Source organism: Haliaeetus albicilla, chromosome 2 (assembly GCF_947461875.1).
Source record: "Haliaeetus albicilla chromosome 2, bHalAlb1.1, whole genome shotgun sequence".
Lineage (NCBI taxonomy): Eukaryota > Metazoa > Chordata > Aves > Accipitriformes > Accipitridae > Haliaeetus > Haliaeetus albicilla.
Genome location: NC_091484.1, coordinates 66,006,519 through 66,026,200, shown reverse-complemented (window position 1 = coordinate 66,026,200; position 19,682 = coordinate 66,006,519). Strand labels below are relative to the sequence as shown.

Below are 19,682 nucleotides of genomic sequence, written 5' to 3'. Positions count from 1 at the left end.
GAACTCTTCAAGTGGAGACTGAGATGCTGCCAAATTATCAAAGTTTTCCTCATTTTAAGGTCAATGATCTGTTCCTATTTCTGCAGGCACTTTCAACTGTTAATGTTGAACTTTCACAATAGTAGGAAAATATATCATCCTGAAATAAAAGGGAGTAAGGAAATACAAACACACATACACACATATATGTAAGTGTGTGTGTATATGTATGTATGTCTGTTTTTTTCATTGAGCTGTAGTAGAAACTTCCCTTGTGCAATTTCTATAGACTATCTTAATGTTACCCATATCAGGATCAAAGACAAATTCCTTGAGGATTACAACAATAAGGATTACATTGCATTTTGGGGAGTTTGTAGATCGTTTCTTTTTGTTTTATCTGAGACAGGAAGCTGGTCCTAGTTAACGTTAAAGAGTAAGTGCAGCTTACTTCACTTCTAGCCACTATATAAATACAATTTCAACATTTTCTTTGTCTGAATCCCATTGTTGCACTGATACTGCAAAATTTAGCCAGTACACTGTATGTGTAAAGCCTAATGTAAGTTAGGAGAGGCGGACAGCTGTAACCCACTTAGAGGAAAGACCATTAGCAGCACCCTGAAGTAGCAACCATTCCCCCCTTGCTATTATAAGGAAAGGAAGTTACATTATTGGACTGCTGAGATTTGGAAACCCTAGCTTAACCACAACCACACACTAAATAAAGCATAGCTTTTCAGTCACCTAGACCATCCTGCTTACAGGCCAAACTCAGAAAACAAGGGAGAACTTGCATAAAGCACTCTCAGAAGTTAAAGACATAAAAGGTGATATTCTTTACTACCTCCCTAAACAGGGAGCATTACTTATGTAAGATTCAGAACCTAGAAAAGTCCCACAAAGAGTTGGAAACGTTTAGAAAAGCTACCTTAGTTGGGAATCAAATTAGTATTTATTGTGTCTTCAACTTTTCTACAGATTCATTGAACTCTCAGGTAATTCAGGATGCATTCAGACTACCGACTAAGAGGGACAGGACAGATTTAGATGCTTAGCATGGCATCCAAGCTTCACAAACCAATGGGAAACTGAGACCACATAATATCCAGAGATGCCATGTCCTGTGTCATTATATTTGGGGTAGTCGGCTTGTTGCTCTTCATCCACGTGTTGATCACAAGCAGCTCAAGCACAGCTCCTATGCCAGGACAGTACTACAAGATTACCAGTGAGGCTGAAAGAGTACAGGGCTACTAGAAAGCCAAACATGGAACTGCCTGAAGGTAACATTGCCAAGTCCCTCTAGCACATAGTGATGGACTCGGCCATTTCCCACTGCACAAACATGTGATGTACACTCAAGAGTCACAGCCAGATTCTAGATGAAACCTTGAGTCCTGATGCCCCTCAACTCCCCAATATGCGTATTTTAAATGTGTGCAGGTTTTATCTTATAGAAGTATTTTTCACTTACAGTCAGTAGGAAGGTTTGCCAGCCCAACACTATACAAGTAATGGGGAGAGGTAGTTACATGCCCAAGTTAGCGTTTTCAACGTTGCCAGCTCAGCTCTCCCCTCCTACATTGTCTTAAGAAGTCTTGGGGTTCCCTAGACTCCACAGCAGGCTGTCAGAATACAACCCTACACACCCTAAAAACCCCTTGTATTTTCCCCTTAACAAGCATTTTATTGCATTTTGGTGTTAGGCAACATCCTTGAATAGTATGATAACCCCTACAGCTCACTTGGTTCCACAAGGGGCCCAAAGTGCAGCCAAGCAAAATGCTTACTACTGTGAGTTGTCCCACCAGAATGGGATGGTTCTTGGCAATATGTCCGTAGATAAATGTTTGCAGAATCTTTTTTCTCTTGCACAAGCAAAACAACCTTCGGAATTTTTCCACAGTGATCAAGGATAGCTGAACAGATCTTACACTCCTGTTGATAAATTTTCTATATTGTTCTCACTCAAAAATACGTGCTTCGTATTACTTAAACTAAAACAAAGTTTCATAGGCCAACTTTAACATGGGTGTAAACTGTCATTTTAAAAAATGCTTACAGTTAACTCCATGCTGCAATAAATTAACCATTATTACTACAAGAAAGAATATTCATCAGGTCTGGTCAAAATTTTAGCTGTTGGACTTGGGATTTTTTTTTGTCCTTTCTTTCAACAGGCTGTAACAAGAAACAGGTAGCATCCATACGGGATTATACAGTCTCAAACCATTAAAGAAACACTATAAAATAGACATCAATCTTCATAATACAGTGTACTATGGAAATATTATCATATTCATTTTACAGACTACCAAACCAGATTAAAATGGTAAATCACATCCAAAACCACATAATAAGGCATTGACAGAACCAGGGCTAAATTCAGAAGGACTATCTGAAGGGCAAAAGAGGTACTCACATAATCAACTCCTCAATTAGGGCCTAAATGTATATCCTCTTTGTTCTAGTCATGCTCAAAAATTAGCAAAAAATATACAGTAAGTGAAAACTACATTATTTTTAAGTGATGTGTTTGAAACTGCAATTTACTATGTAAATCAAAAACAGCATTTATAGGCAGCAGGAAGAAGGACAAAGAATTCATACTGAACAGTCAGAATTACAATGTGGAAACTGCTTTGAAAGTCTTGGTAGAAAATAATGTGTTTTGCATTGATTATTCATCTACTTCTAAAACAACATGTCATACATGTTCAACAGGGAATGAAAGAGCCAGAATAAATGGCCTCTATTCTACTAACTCTGTCAAGAGGCTTGCTTAACAGATATAATTCCAGCAGGATCATTTTGTCTATGAATAAAAAAATACTCCAGACAAATATATGATTATATCAAATCCATAATTGGAGAAGAGGAGAGAATGTTTGGGTGGGATGGGGGTTGTTTTGTTATTAAAATCTAGTATTGAGTTCATGTACAGTATCAGCTGTATTGGAGGAAACTCTGGACTGTCTTCTTAGCTAATGTAAACTGCCATTTTCTCAAGAAAATACTCCCCACATATTTCCCAGAAGTTTGGCCTAAAGTTCAGAGTTTAAAAAAAAACAACAAACAGTTAGAGAGAAAATTTTGGATTCAGGGAAAGTATTTTTTAAATATAATTATGTTACGCTTTATCCATATTTGTAGCTCTGATACGACAACTACTTGGAACTGACAATTTCAGGACATGACAGGACTCAAACCTGTACCTTCTACTACTGGTCTGACAAAATAATTAACTAAAGGTGTGACTTCTTTCAACTCTAACATGATGCCTATAAAAACCTCTTTTGGGGGGAGAGGAATTATATATTAAAAGACTATCACATACATTACAACAAAGGGTTTAGGCATAACTGCAACAGCAAATACTGTAATAAATTCAGTAACCTACCATCTGTTTGTGATTTACTGAGAAATATCGTACTGGCTCGTGGATGATCTGATGGGTTGAATTCCATGTTCAAATCTGGAAAGAAAAAAAGAACAGCACAAAAACATTATGATTATCCAACGATATACACAGATTTTCTCATTCTTTTTAATAAGACCAAGTTTACATACTTCAGCAGCTATTGTAAAACAAAGTCCATCTTGAGGCCCACTTTTTTATCCTTCTTCACACAAGCGGCTCTTTTTGGCATGCAAATCATTTGCATCAACACAGCTTTGGGATTAGACTTCAGTTCTAAGGGCTGCTTTCAGATTAAAACAGATAAAGCAGCTCGAGAAGTTTGTACACAAGAAGTCAGGAATTATCCGTTTACCATCAGTTTCTTCCCACTATGCCCCAAAGCCATTGCTAAGCACAGGAACACGGCTTGTTATGTGTAATTATAGAATAATTAAGTACTATAAAACAAATATGCAACCCTCTGTAGATAGATGGGTTTCCAGGATTACATGTGACTAAAATAAGTTGTTATTGCAGCTGAACGTGAGCAAGTTAAGTCTAGGCCAGAGTGTTTTAAATGGTCAAGACTACAAAAACTTAGAACTTTCCCGGTACTTCACAGATGAACATATTCCCATCTGTGACAACTTCTAAAAAAAACCCCAGAAACCAAACCAGTCCTAAAAAACTTTTACCTGGTTAAAGATTCGAATCTATCACAGCTTATACAAACTTCTATGAATGTTATTTTCCCTATCAAGGTTAAAATCCATTGAATTTATTTGTTCCGAAATTCCACTCCATTACCAATTTGTCAAAACTCATATGACTGCATCCACTTGAAAGCATGCTATTAAATATCACACATTTCTTATTATTTTCTTGCTCTCTCAGTATGGCTATCTCAATCTTAGTTCTCTTACATTCTCTTGATCTCTAGATACATATTCTCTTGCATTTGATGCAGGCATTTATGCAAAACTACATAAGAGCAGTGATACGTTTATCTTCTGTTATTATCCCAGGCTTTCTACATTTCTCTAACTCCCCTTTCATACCTCCGTGAAAGCTCAGCAAAACTGGAAATTAAGCCCCACATCTTATGAAAACAAAACAAAGTCTTTTTGCCCAGGGGTCAAGTTCTCCTGTCTACAGCTTTCCCTGTTCCTTCACCATCCATCACCATACTGTCTTCTCCCTTTCCCTTTTATTTACTAACTTACTAGGTCTCCCACTTCCCTGCTTTTTTCTCCTGACCACATACCTCTCTACAAATGTATTTTCTATTTGTAGTTTTCCCCTTTATGCTCTCTTGGTTTCCTTTTCATCTCCCTGCATTCTGTAGCCCATGAGATGAGCTGGTACATGCTGCTGGTACCTGGACACAACTTCTGGAATAAACATAATCTTACTTAAAAGGAAGAACCCAGAAACACAGAAGAACAATTCCTCAATTGGAAAGGGGGCTTATTATTATTATCAAACCCACAAAGGAAAACAAATCTAGGAATTTCGAGGGAAAGTCATTTTGATTCTCCCAGAAACCACAGTTTGCAGCCAAGTTTGGAGAAGACTCTAGGAATGTCATCTTACTACTAGGAGTTCTGACTTGAAAGGACAACTGTAAATTAGAAAGAATGTTTTCCTGTTACTTTCTGCATCTTATTTAGACATAGAGAAGAAGAAAAAAAAAATCATCGAGATAGATAGTGTTGGTGTAAAGATTCTTTTCCATTTCAGGACAGTTTTTCCATTAAGATGAGTTCAAGATGCAATTCATTAAGTAAAGAGTAATCAGCATTTTAAAATGGCAAAATACACTGTCTTTTATCATCCTCTTCATCTTTTATCAAACAGCGCAATACATCACCACAAACAAAAAAAGCCTTTTTTTAAAACCACTACAGATAATTTTTCTACAAATCTTTTAAAGTACAGCAATGCAAATTCAGTCAACAAAATAGGACCAGCAACATGAAACTGAACTCAACTTACAAAACACTGCCCCTGAACAAACAAGCATTCCTTTCCTTCAGCCCTAGAAAATTAACTGCTCAGGGAGTAATAACAACTCGGTAGAGGCTTACAGTCTGCTTGCAGGGCTGAAAAGAAAGGAAAACCAATTACCACATCTTGCAGTCAAGTTGCAACTTTTTAAGATTCCTGTGTTCTAGAAGGCTGTACTATGCAGAAGCAGTAAACCAACAGAGGACTTAAAGTCTTTCTGAAAAAAAGCACAGACTACCAAAAAGCACTAGCTCTCAGATAAACCGTTATTCTTCTGACAGGAGCTGAAAGAAAGCCTGCAAAATCCAATCTCCACAGCCGCAGAGGCCAGACCAGGGTTTTGGAACCATCTTGGGAGAGGCAGCTACCCACTGCCAGGCAGTGGCCGTGGCTCCTTCCCACCGCTGAACCCTCAAAGCACCACGCGTCCTCTTCTCTCCACATCCCTTCTCTCACATCCTCCCCAGCAACAGCAGCCATCAAACACATCCATCTGTCTTTCTCAAACAGCCTGCACAAAAATCAGAGGAGAACACGGGTATGGGGAAGGGCAAAGCCAGCCAGGGCAGGTTACCCAGCAGAAGTTGGCCCGAAGAAGGACAAGTGCTGCTGAGAGGCTGGCTCACCACCTCCCTTTGAGGAACAGCATGGGTCTCGTGGGCTTGCAGGCAGAAGGAAGTGCTGTTTGGTGTGTACCTGCAACTCGATCGCTCACAGCTCCTCCAGGGAAAAGCGTCAGGCAAATCCGAGCATCCCTCAGGCCACCTGTGGGACCACATCACTCCAGGCCACCACTGCTGGCGTACAGGATGAAGTTTCACAACACTCGAGTAAGATTTCAGTCTCTGGTTGATCTTAGATGTCTTAATTTATTGTACAACTTGAAAACAAATGCCTTTTTGAATTGGCAACAAAATCTTACAAATCTGTCACTAGAAACTGTGATACAGAAGAAAGAGATCAAATGATATATAAATATCTGAAGCTAGTAACTCACCACCAAAGGGCATTATCCATCAAAAGGTTACCTGCATCCTAAAGAAAATAATACATTCATACTGCTTTATCATCACCAGTAGTTCTAATCTTTGAAAACCAGCCATAATGTGAAAGGTTTACCTGTTTTGTAATGGAATAGTCAAAGAGAGATTTAAACTCACACAAACAATACTCTAGTATTCAAAAGAGAGGAAAATGAGAGACAGAATTTCAATTATTGAAATCTGCACAAAAAATTTCTCCATTGCTAGCAGTCTGCTCTGTGACTCATCATAGCCTTACAAAGGAAAGATTTAAAGTGGGTACCTCTTCCAACAGTTACCCTGCACTCCAAAATCAGCTTTCAAGATAAGGTCACTGTCTCATAAACAGTCCAAATCAAAAATCTTTCACTGTAGATGGTCTTTCCAGTTAAACAGATGCGGAATATTTTCCTACATAGTTCATAGTTTTCATAGTTTGAAGGTTGTGTTTTCTTTTTTTCAATACTACAGGACTGTTCAGTTATGCAAAACATAACTCCCATCCTGTAAACACCTAAACAGTGTGATACCCCATGAAAATTTGGGGGTTTGGTCTTCTCAGGATTAGGAACCAAAGGTGTATGTCTATAAACACATATATACATACACACGCTATCTATATCTATAGATGTATATTTAAATCAAACCTAACTTTTGGTTAGCCAAAGCAAAGTCAGCCTCAGGTACACTTCAGCTAAGAGATCATGTGTCTAACAGAATTCACACCATTTTGGAGGATTTGGGCAAGACCAGAGTTACAAATGCATGCAAATATACTTAAGATTGCATTATCTTCCTTGCTTAGTAGCATGCCAAAATAACAGTTATTATAATGGGCATTCAGATTTATCATGTCGAAATAAATTCACTCACTGTCCAGAAAAAAAAAAAAATTTTAAAAAAGGGAGATTTTTCATATAACTTAATTCAGTACATAACTGTGCTAAGTTTAAGACAACAACCAGAAGACCACAATGAGATTCACCCTGTACGCTGTGAGAAACCTAGTTCCTAAAGCCACAGTAGCTGCATTCAAATATGGCCATAAAAAGTAGCGAACTGTAAAATAGTTCAGTTTCAAACTTGGGCTAAAGCCCAGGCAAGATTTTAAATCTCAAAACAAGATCTTAAAAAGCATTACTGAGACCAAAAATACTGAATACAGCCTCAATTTGCACTTTTTAAAAGGATAAGAATAAAGTTCAGGTAACTGTGGAAGAGACCTACAAGAATGACTGAAGGACTGCAGAAAATGCCTTCAAATGAGAGTCTGAGTTCAAACCGTTTAGCTGATGAAAAAGGAAAAGTAGGAGGTGTCTGCAGTTCACATGTACCTTCACAGGGGTAGAAGAATAAGTACTAAAAGGTCACTCTAATCTAGCACACAACATAACAAAAACGGTGGAAAATGAGAGCAGAAAGATCTTAATTATGAACTTAGAGGAAAAAAAAGGGAGGATAATTAGGCACTCGAGCTCCACACCCAAGGAATGTGCACTCAACTTATTTTGATGTTTTCTCTTTCTAGAAGATTGCTTCAGCCAAACATCTTTAGGCTTTAGTCCAGCATGGGTATTTAGGCTCAATTTAAGAGCAACTACATGCAAGTTACTGGCTTATGATTCATATGCAGGTCAGGTCAGATCAGATGATCCTGGGGGCCTCTAGCTTAAGTTCTATAAAATCTTCAGAAATAGCAATATTTAAATTATTAAGCACAAAACCACAGCAAATCCCAGTGGCACATCCGTAAACCTTCTAAAACTGCACCAAACAATCCTTTAGAAAGAGCTACATTTTCAGACTTGTGGTCAGAATACATTATGCAAGATAAAAACAGAAAAGGATGAGACTAGATCTTTCATGGTAAAATTTTAACAAAAAACCCCAACCATTTCTTCAACTCGCGAGTCTGTTGAGATAAAAACAGGCACCACAAGAGGATGAAGGATGGGTGCTGTAGCAACTAACTTCTGGGCAACACGCATCAAAGCTTCTGCAGTGACACAAACAGGAAAAACCAACACAGTCACTGCTTTTATAAGAGTGCACGTGGGCTGCAGCACAGGGAGCAGGTCTGAAAATGTGTTTACTCTATCAGAAAAGTAAGATGTTATTTCCTTCCTTTTGAACAATGAAAGTTGGGTAAGTTTGGACTGCCAAAGCTCTGATGCTGATTCAATAACAGACTAAAGTCTAAACCGAGTAAAACATTTGTTTTAAACAGTTCTGAAATAATCTGGTGAAATTACTTTCCTTCCTTCCCGGCACACCTGGGACCATAAGCCACCACTGCCACTGCACAACCACCACTATCATTAAGGAAAGAGAGAGCGCCACGTACTAGTTTAATGACCTATCATATGCTTAAAAATGAAATCAATCCATGTCTCTTCATCCCAGAATATTCTCCTTTTTTTTTTTTTTTTTTTTTAGTTATTTAAAGGGACTTCAGGTAAGAACAGAACAGACCCATCCAGGGCACGTCACAGAGGAAACTGCAGCTGACCGGGCACTACACAAATTACTTAACTTCTTTGCCATCTTTTCTCCACCCACTACCTTCCATTACAGAGGAACCGCCTGGTATGGCCCGATGGGTGGGAAACAACAAAAACTGCACAAAGGTGCTTATCAAGAAATTAAAAGAATGCGAGCAACGAGCAATGTTTAAGCCCTACACATTTCCAGGAAGCGTGTCAAAAGAGAAGAGAAAATAATCTCCACGGGAGCAGAGGGAAAGGGAAGCACAGGTCACCCAAGGGAAGGGAAAGGCTTTCACAGAGATGCCAAGGGCAGGGCTTTCTTTCAGTGTGCCCTGATGCGGGCGAGGAACGGCACAGCCGTGCCTCCCTTGCCTACACCACCTCCGTGGTACCAGCAGGACCTGAGGTGTTATTTCTCCAGCTGGTTGGCAGAAAGAGCGAAGCTGTTGCTCCAGCTTTCAGCGTACCAGCCCGAACGAATGAGCTGATGTCATCTGTGGGAATGGAAACAGTATTCTCCAGGCGCAGACTGGGAGGTAAGTTTCTCCAACACTGAACCCAGAAAAACTGCTGAAATAAATTTCAAAAGTCTCATCACACCTTAAACCTTTCTGCTTCTCTTTTACTCTGGTGGGCTGCTATTAACAGCAATTAGCCGTTTAAATGTACAGTAATGAAAATATTCCCTTAAACATTATTATGTTACTATAATTCCCTCAGGAGTTGGTAAAAGTTAAATGGATACCTCAGCTAAGAGCATCTCCCTCATCTGTCTCTAGTCAAATGAAGAAAAAAAACAAAAATGAAAAAAGAACAGAGAGCAAAGAAACAAGACAGAAGAAAGCAATCTTTCACCATTATTATCCATTTTCTTAGACTTTTTTTTAAATCACCATAATTTATGCAAAGGAGCCACAGTACAATCTTACATTTGGAAAACCATATGACTAAATCTAGTCCTAAAGTTTCCATTAGAGACTTCAGTACATTAATGTCTCTAAAACACGGGATGTGCCAAGCACTGGGACTAAAATAATACACTGGGATGAATAAATAAATAAAGCGCTGGGGTGCTTTCTGTTCAGAAGTTTTTATAGCTTTCAAGCCAAAATAAGACTGAATTGTATAGGCTGATTTCACTGGGTAATAACGATAACCGCATCTGCTTTTACACTAGAGCTTCCAAGATGTGAGATCTGCTACTAGAAGTTTCAGTTCATGCCATTCAAACATCACACAATCACAGCATAAAGATCTGTCAGTATCAGACTGCAAGATTTATCTGTACCTTTTTGCAGTACTTCATGTCTAGCATAGCAGCAACTAACCTACCCCAAATGAAAATGCCAGCTGTGTTACTGCCTGCAGTATTCTTGTAAGAATGAATGTTAATGATGATGTTCCAGTACACTTTAACAGTGATTATGAAAAGAAAAGAAAGTTGGGAGTTGGAAGGCTTTCAAGAGGCAATTGGCTGGAAGGGTAAACTCCTTCAGGTTTGGCTAGGTCGCTGGAAAAACTTGGATGTGATCTTTGCTACCCTGGAGCTATGGTATTCTCTGCGTACCATTCCAAGCAAACGACGGCCACGACATTTCTCAGCAAGCTCCAATTACACGGTGACTCTGTTCCAGGCTCTGCTCTGATCTCGGTCTTCAAGGGAGACGCAGAGATAGTTCATCAATAAAAGGAGCCCTCTGTGGCAAATAATGCTCGTTTCTGTACAGTTATTCCTGACCAGTCAGCCAAATTACAACATAGACCAGTTCTCATGGACACGGCTGTATTTATGTTCTCTTCTAGAAGGAAAATCACATATATAACTTTTCACAGAACAAGGTTTGTATCCAGGATTTTTAGTTTTGTATCATTTTTCAGGATTTACGTTCCCTTTCACAGCAGTCTCTCCCAACTAACCAGACACATCTCAAGAGCAAATTAAATCATCTGACATTATGTGATAGGCAAGTCTCTTTTTCAGCATCTCCTTATATTTAAAACAGAAAATATACCAATTAACAAAACTTCTCCCTCTCAAGTTCATCTCATGAATGTCTCCCAGGTATTCCAATACTGCATTTATTAGCTTTTGCTTTAACTGTAACCAAAATGAAGTTTAAAAGTTTTACTGATATTTAAGATAGCAGAAGATAAGAAAAAAAAATATGCAAACACATATCCATCCCCCCCCCCCGCCAAGAAAACAGAGGAAAAGACAATATCTCCACATTACATGAAGAATTCGGTATGGACTTAGAGAGCAACAATTCTGTCCTATTATTAATTCAGGAGCATCCCCACCCTTAAACAGAATTGTACACTGTAAGAAGTGCCTAACGCAAAATATATGGCTGTGCATATATATACATATATATATATTTACATCATACTCAAATACTGCTTCCCTGGCTTTTGAGTATAACACAAAGCATGATTCTTCATTACAGTACCCTAAAACACCTGAAGTGTAAATAAAATACAATCCAATAATGGAATGCAGAACATGGTCTACTCTAAAAGTCAGTTCTTTATGTCAAAGTATCTTAACATAAAGAATGTCACTCTCCCTTCACTTATCTGAATGGAAATCTAAGGCCAGCAAAGAGGAACAACTCAAATATGGTACCTTTAAGATTTTCCAGTTTCCTGTTAAAATCAGCAAGAGTGATGACAAGCACGCACATGAGCACACCTCCCTTCCTTCCTGCCGGTGTGCTTAAGACATGCTACAGCACAAAGGACGCTAATAAATATTCAGCTGAAAACTGTCCTCCCAGAAAGCCCCCCACCAATGTTTTAAAGAGAATTAAATTCTTTTTTATGATGCGTTCAACAGAATCTAGCCCAAGAATCACAACTGGACCCAAAACTTGTTCATATGCAGGATATCCAGGGATATCCAGCAGGCACGTGCCGAAATACAGATAAACTGACTCCAGAGATGAGGGACAACATTCCTTATGATATTACTGGTTTTCCTGGGCAAAAATGCATTCTGAAACACCATTTTCATTATACTGAGAGCATAACCAGACTTTTAGAATGAAAAAATTACATTGGGACAGCAAGTGGAGCCCTGCGAGTCCATCACACGTAAGAGCTCTCACTGCTTCTGACTCCTTGGCACCAAGTAGAAAGCAGGTTTCAGTCCAGCAGATCCAGGTAGCCAGAGCAAACCCCAGCAGCCCCAGCAGCCTCCCGCAGAACTCTCAGTTCTGCAACCAACCACCTGCCTCAGCTCATCCGGATGAACACGCTGTCAGGCAAACAGAGCTGAAGCCAAGCAAAGCTGGTCTAAAGCCTCCCACCAAAAGGCAAGGAAATGCACACAACATTTCAGTTCTGCTGCTGCAATACAAAGGTGGGGCAAGGCTTGCCTTCATTTTTCCAGAAGCATGGTCTGCTCTGAACATTGTAAGTAATATAAACAATAACATGAAGACATAATCCCCACAAAACCTTTTTTTCAATAATCACGTGTGATATGGTTGCCCTCAAGTAATGCAAGATGGAGAGAGGAACTACAGTGCACACTTTTAGAAAGAGTATCTTGCTTTGGACTTCTGCACTTTGCTGTGCATCTCCCATCATTGCTCATTTTCTCACTGCTGACCTTTCCATTTTGTTACTAAACACCACTTTTTGGCACTTGAGAACACAGTACTCAAGTTTCCCAAGTTCCACCTTCTCTCTTAATAACCTTCCTCTATTAACTGAGACAGAGCCAGCTAATGCACACTAGATGTGATTGTATCGGTACACGTGCCTTCAGAAACACGGGCTGGCATCTCTCCATTCCAAGTGCATTTCTACATAAGGTGGCAGAATGTCACCACCTGGACTGCTTCGCCACCTGCTTCCAGTGGGTTTTATTAACACCCTCACTACTCACTGCCTGCTTTTGTCAGTGTCACTCGTGACCCACTTACGGCACATGGAGCAACAAAAGGAACAAAGCCACTGTCCTATTAACCTCAAACTGAAATTTATGCATTTCTCTAATGCCCCAGTGACACTGAGCACCACAAACGCTTTATCCCTAACACGATTTTTACTTAACATATACACCACTTTAAAATGAATTTACTCTGCCCTATTACATCCAAAGGTAGACAGAATGGAATATAAACAGTTGTGAAAGACTTTTAAAAAATTAATAATAATTAAAAATAAAATCTTATTTTTCTTCCCATAAATGTATCAGAAAAAACTACATTATGATTCACTTACCACTCATTAATAATCATTTAACATGATACATGTAAAATCTTTTACAAATATAAACACAGTACCATTACAGACCCAAGCAAATGATACCAGCTGTTGCCATACCAAATTATTTTACTTGTCATTTCAAAATATTCAAACAGTACTACCATGCTCTCCACCAAAAGAGGCATCAAGCCATCAATGCCCCAAGTGAGGCTGGCTGTGATCCTAGCCACCTTTGCCACAAATTTAACTCAGAGGTTAGCAGCTGGCAGGGAATTATTTGTCACTGAGTCAAACACACAGTACCAGTCAGCAGAACTGTTGGGTTAACCTACAGTAAAGTGAACCAATTTTACTTGAAGACACAGATCAATACAAAGTCAGCAGCCTAATCATCATCGTTTCACAGGTGAGCTGACATCATAAACTTTAATCTTATATTGAAGCATTATCTGCAGCTTTGCACCAAGGTGTATGCATTTCACCATTCCTCAAAACACAGACATTACTGCCATGCAAATCGATAAGAAACAGAATGACCTTAAGGATGCGTTATGTTCTACAAATCAGGTCACAGGAGCTTGAGCTGTAGCCTGACTCTTCATGTGGAAAAAAGTAACTTCATAGTAGTGACTCAAGTTCTGAGGAGCCCTCACACCAGCCCAGCAGAGCAGGATGAGCTTACCCTTCCTCATTCCCTTACAGAAATGATTTTAATAAATGCCAGTGAAAATGACATCTTCCCAGGATCTCTTCTTTTTTCCTTTTGCTTCCCTACTGAGCTGTGTGACCAGAGTTAAAGTATTTGTTAAACTAATAGGTAATCCATGAAATACAAACATGAAAACAAAAAAAACAAACCTACCCTGGTTTCTCAGAAAATTTAGTGCAAGTGTATTATAAAACACTTGTAAGGGTACATATGTGACTTCAAGGGCAGCAGCTGCTTTTTTAATATGCAAAAATATAATTTGCAATCTTTTCTGAGGAACACCACAGGATACTTGGTAAACTACAATAATAGGCTTTCAATTTTTCCCCTGCAGATTTGTATTCACATGGCAACCAAATCACCATGCTACTAAGGTACAGTGTTAAAATCAGTACTACATGCAGATTGCCACCTAAAACTGAAAAGCGACTCACATTAAATTAAAAACCTCTCTCATCACTGAAACTCTACATTTGTGCATGCATGCAAAGCCCATAAACACATACAGCTAAGGCACATGTGCATGCATATACACACATCTGAGCCACTGAGCACTTCCATTACTGAGTTGTAGTGCTCTCCCTAAGCCCAGGAGGCTCAGCCTCCTTAAAGTCTTAACGGCAGAATGCATACAATATAGCTTGCTCAACATATATCCACTTCAGATGCAGTCATGTAATTCTTGCCCAGACGCCAGACACTATAGCTTCTGAAACCTGAAAACCTGTGACCTCCAGGTATTGTCTGTCCTCAAAAAACCCTTAACTCATACATCCTATATACCAGGCAAAGAAAAAGGAACAAAAAGAGGGAAAAGGTTACATTAAATTTTGAAGTAAACAACTGCAGAACTTCAATTGACGTTTATTCTCAGCCTTTGATTGACTTTGTTAATTGACATTTGCTCTCAGAAGAGTCAGCTCAGACTCTTGGAGAAGCACCTTATAAAAACTGAGTATGTTGCAAAATTGTAACTATAGAAGGTACCATTTCCAGAGCTATAGAAAGCAGTATATCGATATCTTGTTATTTGCTGTGAATTTATAATGATCTAAAACACTGCCACCCATCTTCATTGTGATTTACCGTATTAATCTGAGTATGTGAAGAGCTCTAAACAGCCACAGAAAAGTCTTAAATTTACTTTTAAATCAAAATCATACGGAAACGTTTTGTTCTTGTCCCAAACATGGACTTATTCCCAAAATTACATTGGCTCAATGCCCAGGACAAGTAACAGTCCCAGAGCAGTAATTAGTTTCAGATCCAGTATCTTACAACTCTCTAGCTCTTAATATGAGCTCTGGGCAACTGAAAAAGGGATAAAAGCAACTTCCTATTTGTTTTTTTTCCCAGTTATGTAGACACAGCCACTGCATATAATATTCAAGTCTTGAGGCTGACCTATCAGCCACAAGTAATGCAGCCACTCTATATTCAGCCAGATAATACTTACCAGATCAAACCCAGAACAGGGATACCTGTGCTATCGGTAAGAAGGGGGGAACTGTAAAACTGCAAACTGTAAAACATGTCACAGAGAACACACGCAAGGTTAAATTCTGTACAGTACAGACAAAAAGTTGAAGGGGGTACTGGTACTTCTATTACAGATGAGGAACTGAGGCAAAGGAATAAAGTCAATGCGTCATTAAAATCCCAGTGCCATTTTGCGCTTACTCCACAGCTCTGCAGATCAGGCTCCAAGCCTTGATCTAGACAGCCAGAAAAAGAAAAGTGCATACTTAGGGGCCACAATCTTAATACTGTTACTTTCAGATGCCTAATTCAGAGCTAGTCATCCAGTTGCCCTACAATCAAAAAAGTACGCACTTTTAGAAGTGCATTTGTTTAGTGGCTATTTGTCTAATCATAAAACAAACGTTTGGGATAGAACAGATATGTCATACTCTGGACATGCTGACTCTTTTCCACTGTCTGTACATGGAAACACTGGTGACAAACTCAGACTAAACCAAGATTCAGTCACCTAAAGTTAAACCATATTAATCTGCTTTTGGTCATGAAATTTCTGACTTGACTGTGTCACCCAGGACAGTCTGTTGACTAGTCACCATGCACTGGAATTAATCTGGACTCCTTGCCCTCACATCCCACTCTCCCTTAACGTCCTCCATATGCAATCTTTCATTTCACCAACAATCAGTCTGGATTCCTACAGACAATCTCTCCTTCAATGCACTGTCCAATGCATTACTTGGACCAGTTCATTCTTGGTACAGGATGAGGCAGGACTCCTGTTGAAAAATAGTGTATGGTCATATATAAGAAAACTGGGAAAGGCAGAGTAGATTTCCTCAATTCTGTCTAATCTTGAAAGTTCCAGAATCAGTTTTTCTTCCTTAATCTTCTACGCCTTTTCTCAAAACCACGAGTACACATTAAGCTTGCTTGAACATCTGGATCCTTTTCTTAGGAAAACCTGCTGCCCTGAGAAGCTGTAGTCTCAGACCATCAGACAATTTCGTCTCTGCTGTTCCTCAGGCATGTCAGAGATGGACACGTTAGGACTCCCCTTACCTTTCCTGATACATTTCTTGACAAAGGTACCAGGGAATTAATTCAAAATATACAGAAAATAAAGCACTACACTAACCCGGTCATAGTTTGCTATAGTCTGCTTCTAATAATTCACATGACACTATGTGCTGTTTATTTATCAAGCAGTAGCTTATTTCCAGACTATGGGAATTGTTCCATGTACCAAGGCTACTGGAAAGACACATGCAAACGTCAGACCATTTGTAATGTAACAGTTTTGGACCAACACTTCGTATTACTGTCTGGCAGAGAAACGCTCATTTAACTCACCAAGTTCAATTCCTTTGAGTTTTCTTTGCCCTAAATTGCTCAACACTTTCAAATATTCATTGCTAAATTCAGACCTGTGCTCAACCCATTAGGTAGATACACTGAAAGCAACAACAGTGAACTGTGACCACAGAACAGTTAAAATCACCTCATGTCAGTCTACAATACTGCTTTCAGAGTTGCTATGACAAAAGAGAATCAGAAAAACAATATATTAAATCAGAAAAGATAATACCTAATGCAGTACGCTAGTCAGAATGATTTCATTGTCTCCTCCAAAACAATCTACTGAGGGAATCTACTGACAGGGAAGAATAACCACACCATTAGCAATTTGTAGTCTTGTCGGGAATGCGTGTAGTCACACCATAGATTAAACATTTAAACAATTGCTAAGCAGACGTGAAATTTTCCATTTGGAAGGCCTAAGTCTAATCTGCCAATAAAAAATTAAAATACAGTGAGTCATTTCACTCAGGACAGCAGTTCCTCACTTCCAATCTCATCAGAGGTTTTTTCATTAAAATGTGACAGACAGTTGACATCACAGGAGAGGTTTTACTGGCAAGTGGTGTACGTACAGAAGCAGATAACCAACCAAACTGACTGCCCTTAAAAGTGAAAAACAAAAAAAACCAAAAAAAACCAAACAAAAAACCAATTTCATACATTCAGGAATCACCACATAAAATGAACATGTGGTATTTACCTGAAGGTCTTATTCTTCTAAAGAACCTGTTTTTAACAAGAGTCTCCTGATATTTAAAGTACCTGGATACTCAGAGGGAAGGTCGAGCAGGTTTTTGTAATGGGATGTTATGTCTCTCAGACTTTCCGAAGTTCCTTAAAGGAATAACAAACATTTGTCTAAGGGAAATCTGGTAGATAAGGCGTGCCTGGACTTCCAAAAGGCTTTAACAAGGTCACCTGTTTCTGAAACTAAACATTCAGTGCTCAGAAAGGCCAGGCACAAATTGCTTAAAAAATGGGAAATGAAGCACAGGATGAAATGGTCACTTTTCAACATATTCAAAACCATGAAGTGAATTTAGTAAGATGGCAAAGTCTGCAGATGATAGGATGTAACACAGCAAACTAGCATCAGTCATGAAGAACGTCTTAGTTACTGGTCAACAAAATGGCAGATGTAGATAAATACAAAAAACTGGGGCACATAGCAAAAACAATTCTAAATTCATCTTCAAAATTATAAGCTTTGAATATTCCCACTTAGGAAATATATTGTAGGAATTGGGAACAAATGCAACTAGTACAGACAGATTCAAACCACACAAACGGAGGAGGCTCTTCAGCAACATTAACGCTGCCGAACTACTTCCTACACAATGCTGAAGTTCCTACGGTTTAAAACAGTTCAAAAGGGATTAGACAGGTTCTTCGAAGACAAATTCACTAAGAATTGCAAAGTACATAGTAACTGCTCAGGAAGTTCCCAGGGTGCAATTTTAGGGCAACTAAGTATTCTGAAGAAATACTGTTATCTTCCTCTGTCTTATATTCTGGCATTGGCTCCTGCAGGACACAGGAGAGAGGGCCAGGCAGAACTCTGGTATAACCAACACTGCCCACATTAAAATCCTGTTACATTGTAATCTGATACACTAGCATATTAAACAGCTTAAAATAAACCAAATAGGTCCTTGGTCTTTGAGAGCTACTAAAATATCTGAATTAACTAAATTCAAAGCAGGGAATTTACTGGACCAGCATGTACTTTTTAAGCAAGGAGAAAAGCTGCCATTGCCTAGTAGTTTAACATTAACTAACTTTTCTCCACTGCTGTAGTTTTGTCAACTTTCCAGCATCAGATTTATTGCAGCATATGGACTTTCATCGGCAGAGAGCACAACCAGACATGCATTTATCTTTCTGGTACCTGATGTTCTGGAAAGCAGTGGGAAAGGGAGGTACTGCATGCCTTGTGCATCAACCACAGGTACCAAAATACAGATGAGTCAGAAGTGACACAAGTCTAAACCAAATTTTCAGTAAGGGCCCAATTATTCATCTGCTACGGGCCACGCTACTGCTCCAGTTAACTCTCAGCTCAGTGGATTGCCATGTTGCAGTTTTTCTGGTTGGAATAATACTCACGTCCCATCTAACACTACATACATGTCGATCCACTGAAAATTGCCTAAGGATCTGGACCATCCCAGGAAGAATTGGTCCTTAACCTTCTTCTTCCTACTGGTATACAACCATACATCTCTGATTTGTAAAACAATGACTAGAGTTGCTAGTTCTGCAGGAAAAATTTACAGTACTTTTGGGTAGAGAGAAACAGAGGCTTTAGGTTTTGGGTTTGGTGTTCTGTTTTCTTCCACATGCCTCTCAGAAAATGGATTAAAGATTATTAATTAATGGATTTTGTAGGCCTTTGCTATCTGTGAAAGGAACACAAGAGGGATTTCAGCTTTCATCTTGGTTGCTTTGCTTATTATGGTCCCTACATTTTGCAGCAGGCAGATGCTTCAGATATGTGGAATAGCATGAGAAACAGGAAAACAGAGTATGAAATAAACCAAAGAAGAGAAACATAAAATCAGGAGTGGGAAGAAAAAGAGGTACTATACTGGACAGGCAATACTGCGTAAAGCACAGGGAAAAGAAAAGCTGCAACAGCTAGTAAAAGAAAATACCTAAAATGCGAAAGCCTACTCAGAAACAGGCAGGGGAGACAACCAAACCACGGGATGGCAAAGCAATAGCTCATGAGTTAGCATCTAACAGCTTTTGTTGAACACTTTTGACTGATATTTATTAAACATGTTACTCAACACATAGCTTATAACACATTTGTACAATGAAGTGAGGTTTTGAAAAAGCCTTGGCTGTAAGGAGGGACTGAATTCTGACTCCACCGAAGTGCCTACACCAGGCTGCCTGTCACACCAGAAGCACATCACTGCTCAGTGAGAGCCAGAGAAACTTTTAACATTTCAGTAACCACAGATCAAAACTGCCACTGCTTTTTATACACCCCAAGACCTTGGTGGAGTTATTTT

General features: G+C 39.1%; 1 protein-coding gene across 3 annotated transcripts in view; it reads right to left on the bottom strand.

Moving 5' to 3' along the window:
* Positions 1–19,682, bottom strand: part of CCNY (cyclin Y) — a 130,502-nt gene that overhangs the window by 49,166 nt on the left and 61,654 nt on the right. For all 3 annotated transcript variants that reach the window (XM_069778139.1, XM_069778142.1, XM_069778140.1), the window contains exon 2: positions 3,383–3,457. In XM_069778139.1, the coding sequence (XP_069634240.1) occupies positions 3,383–3,457 (75 nt within the window). The remainder of the gene's footprint in view (positions 1–3,382; positions 3,458–19,682) is intronic.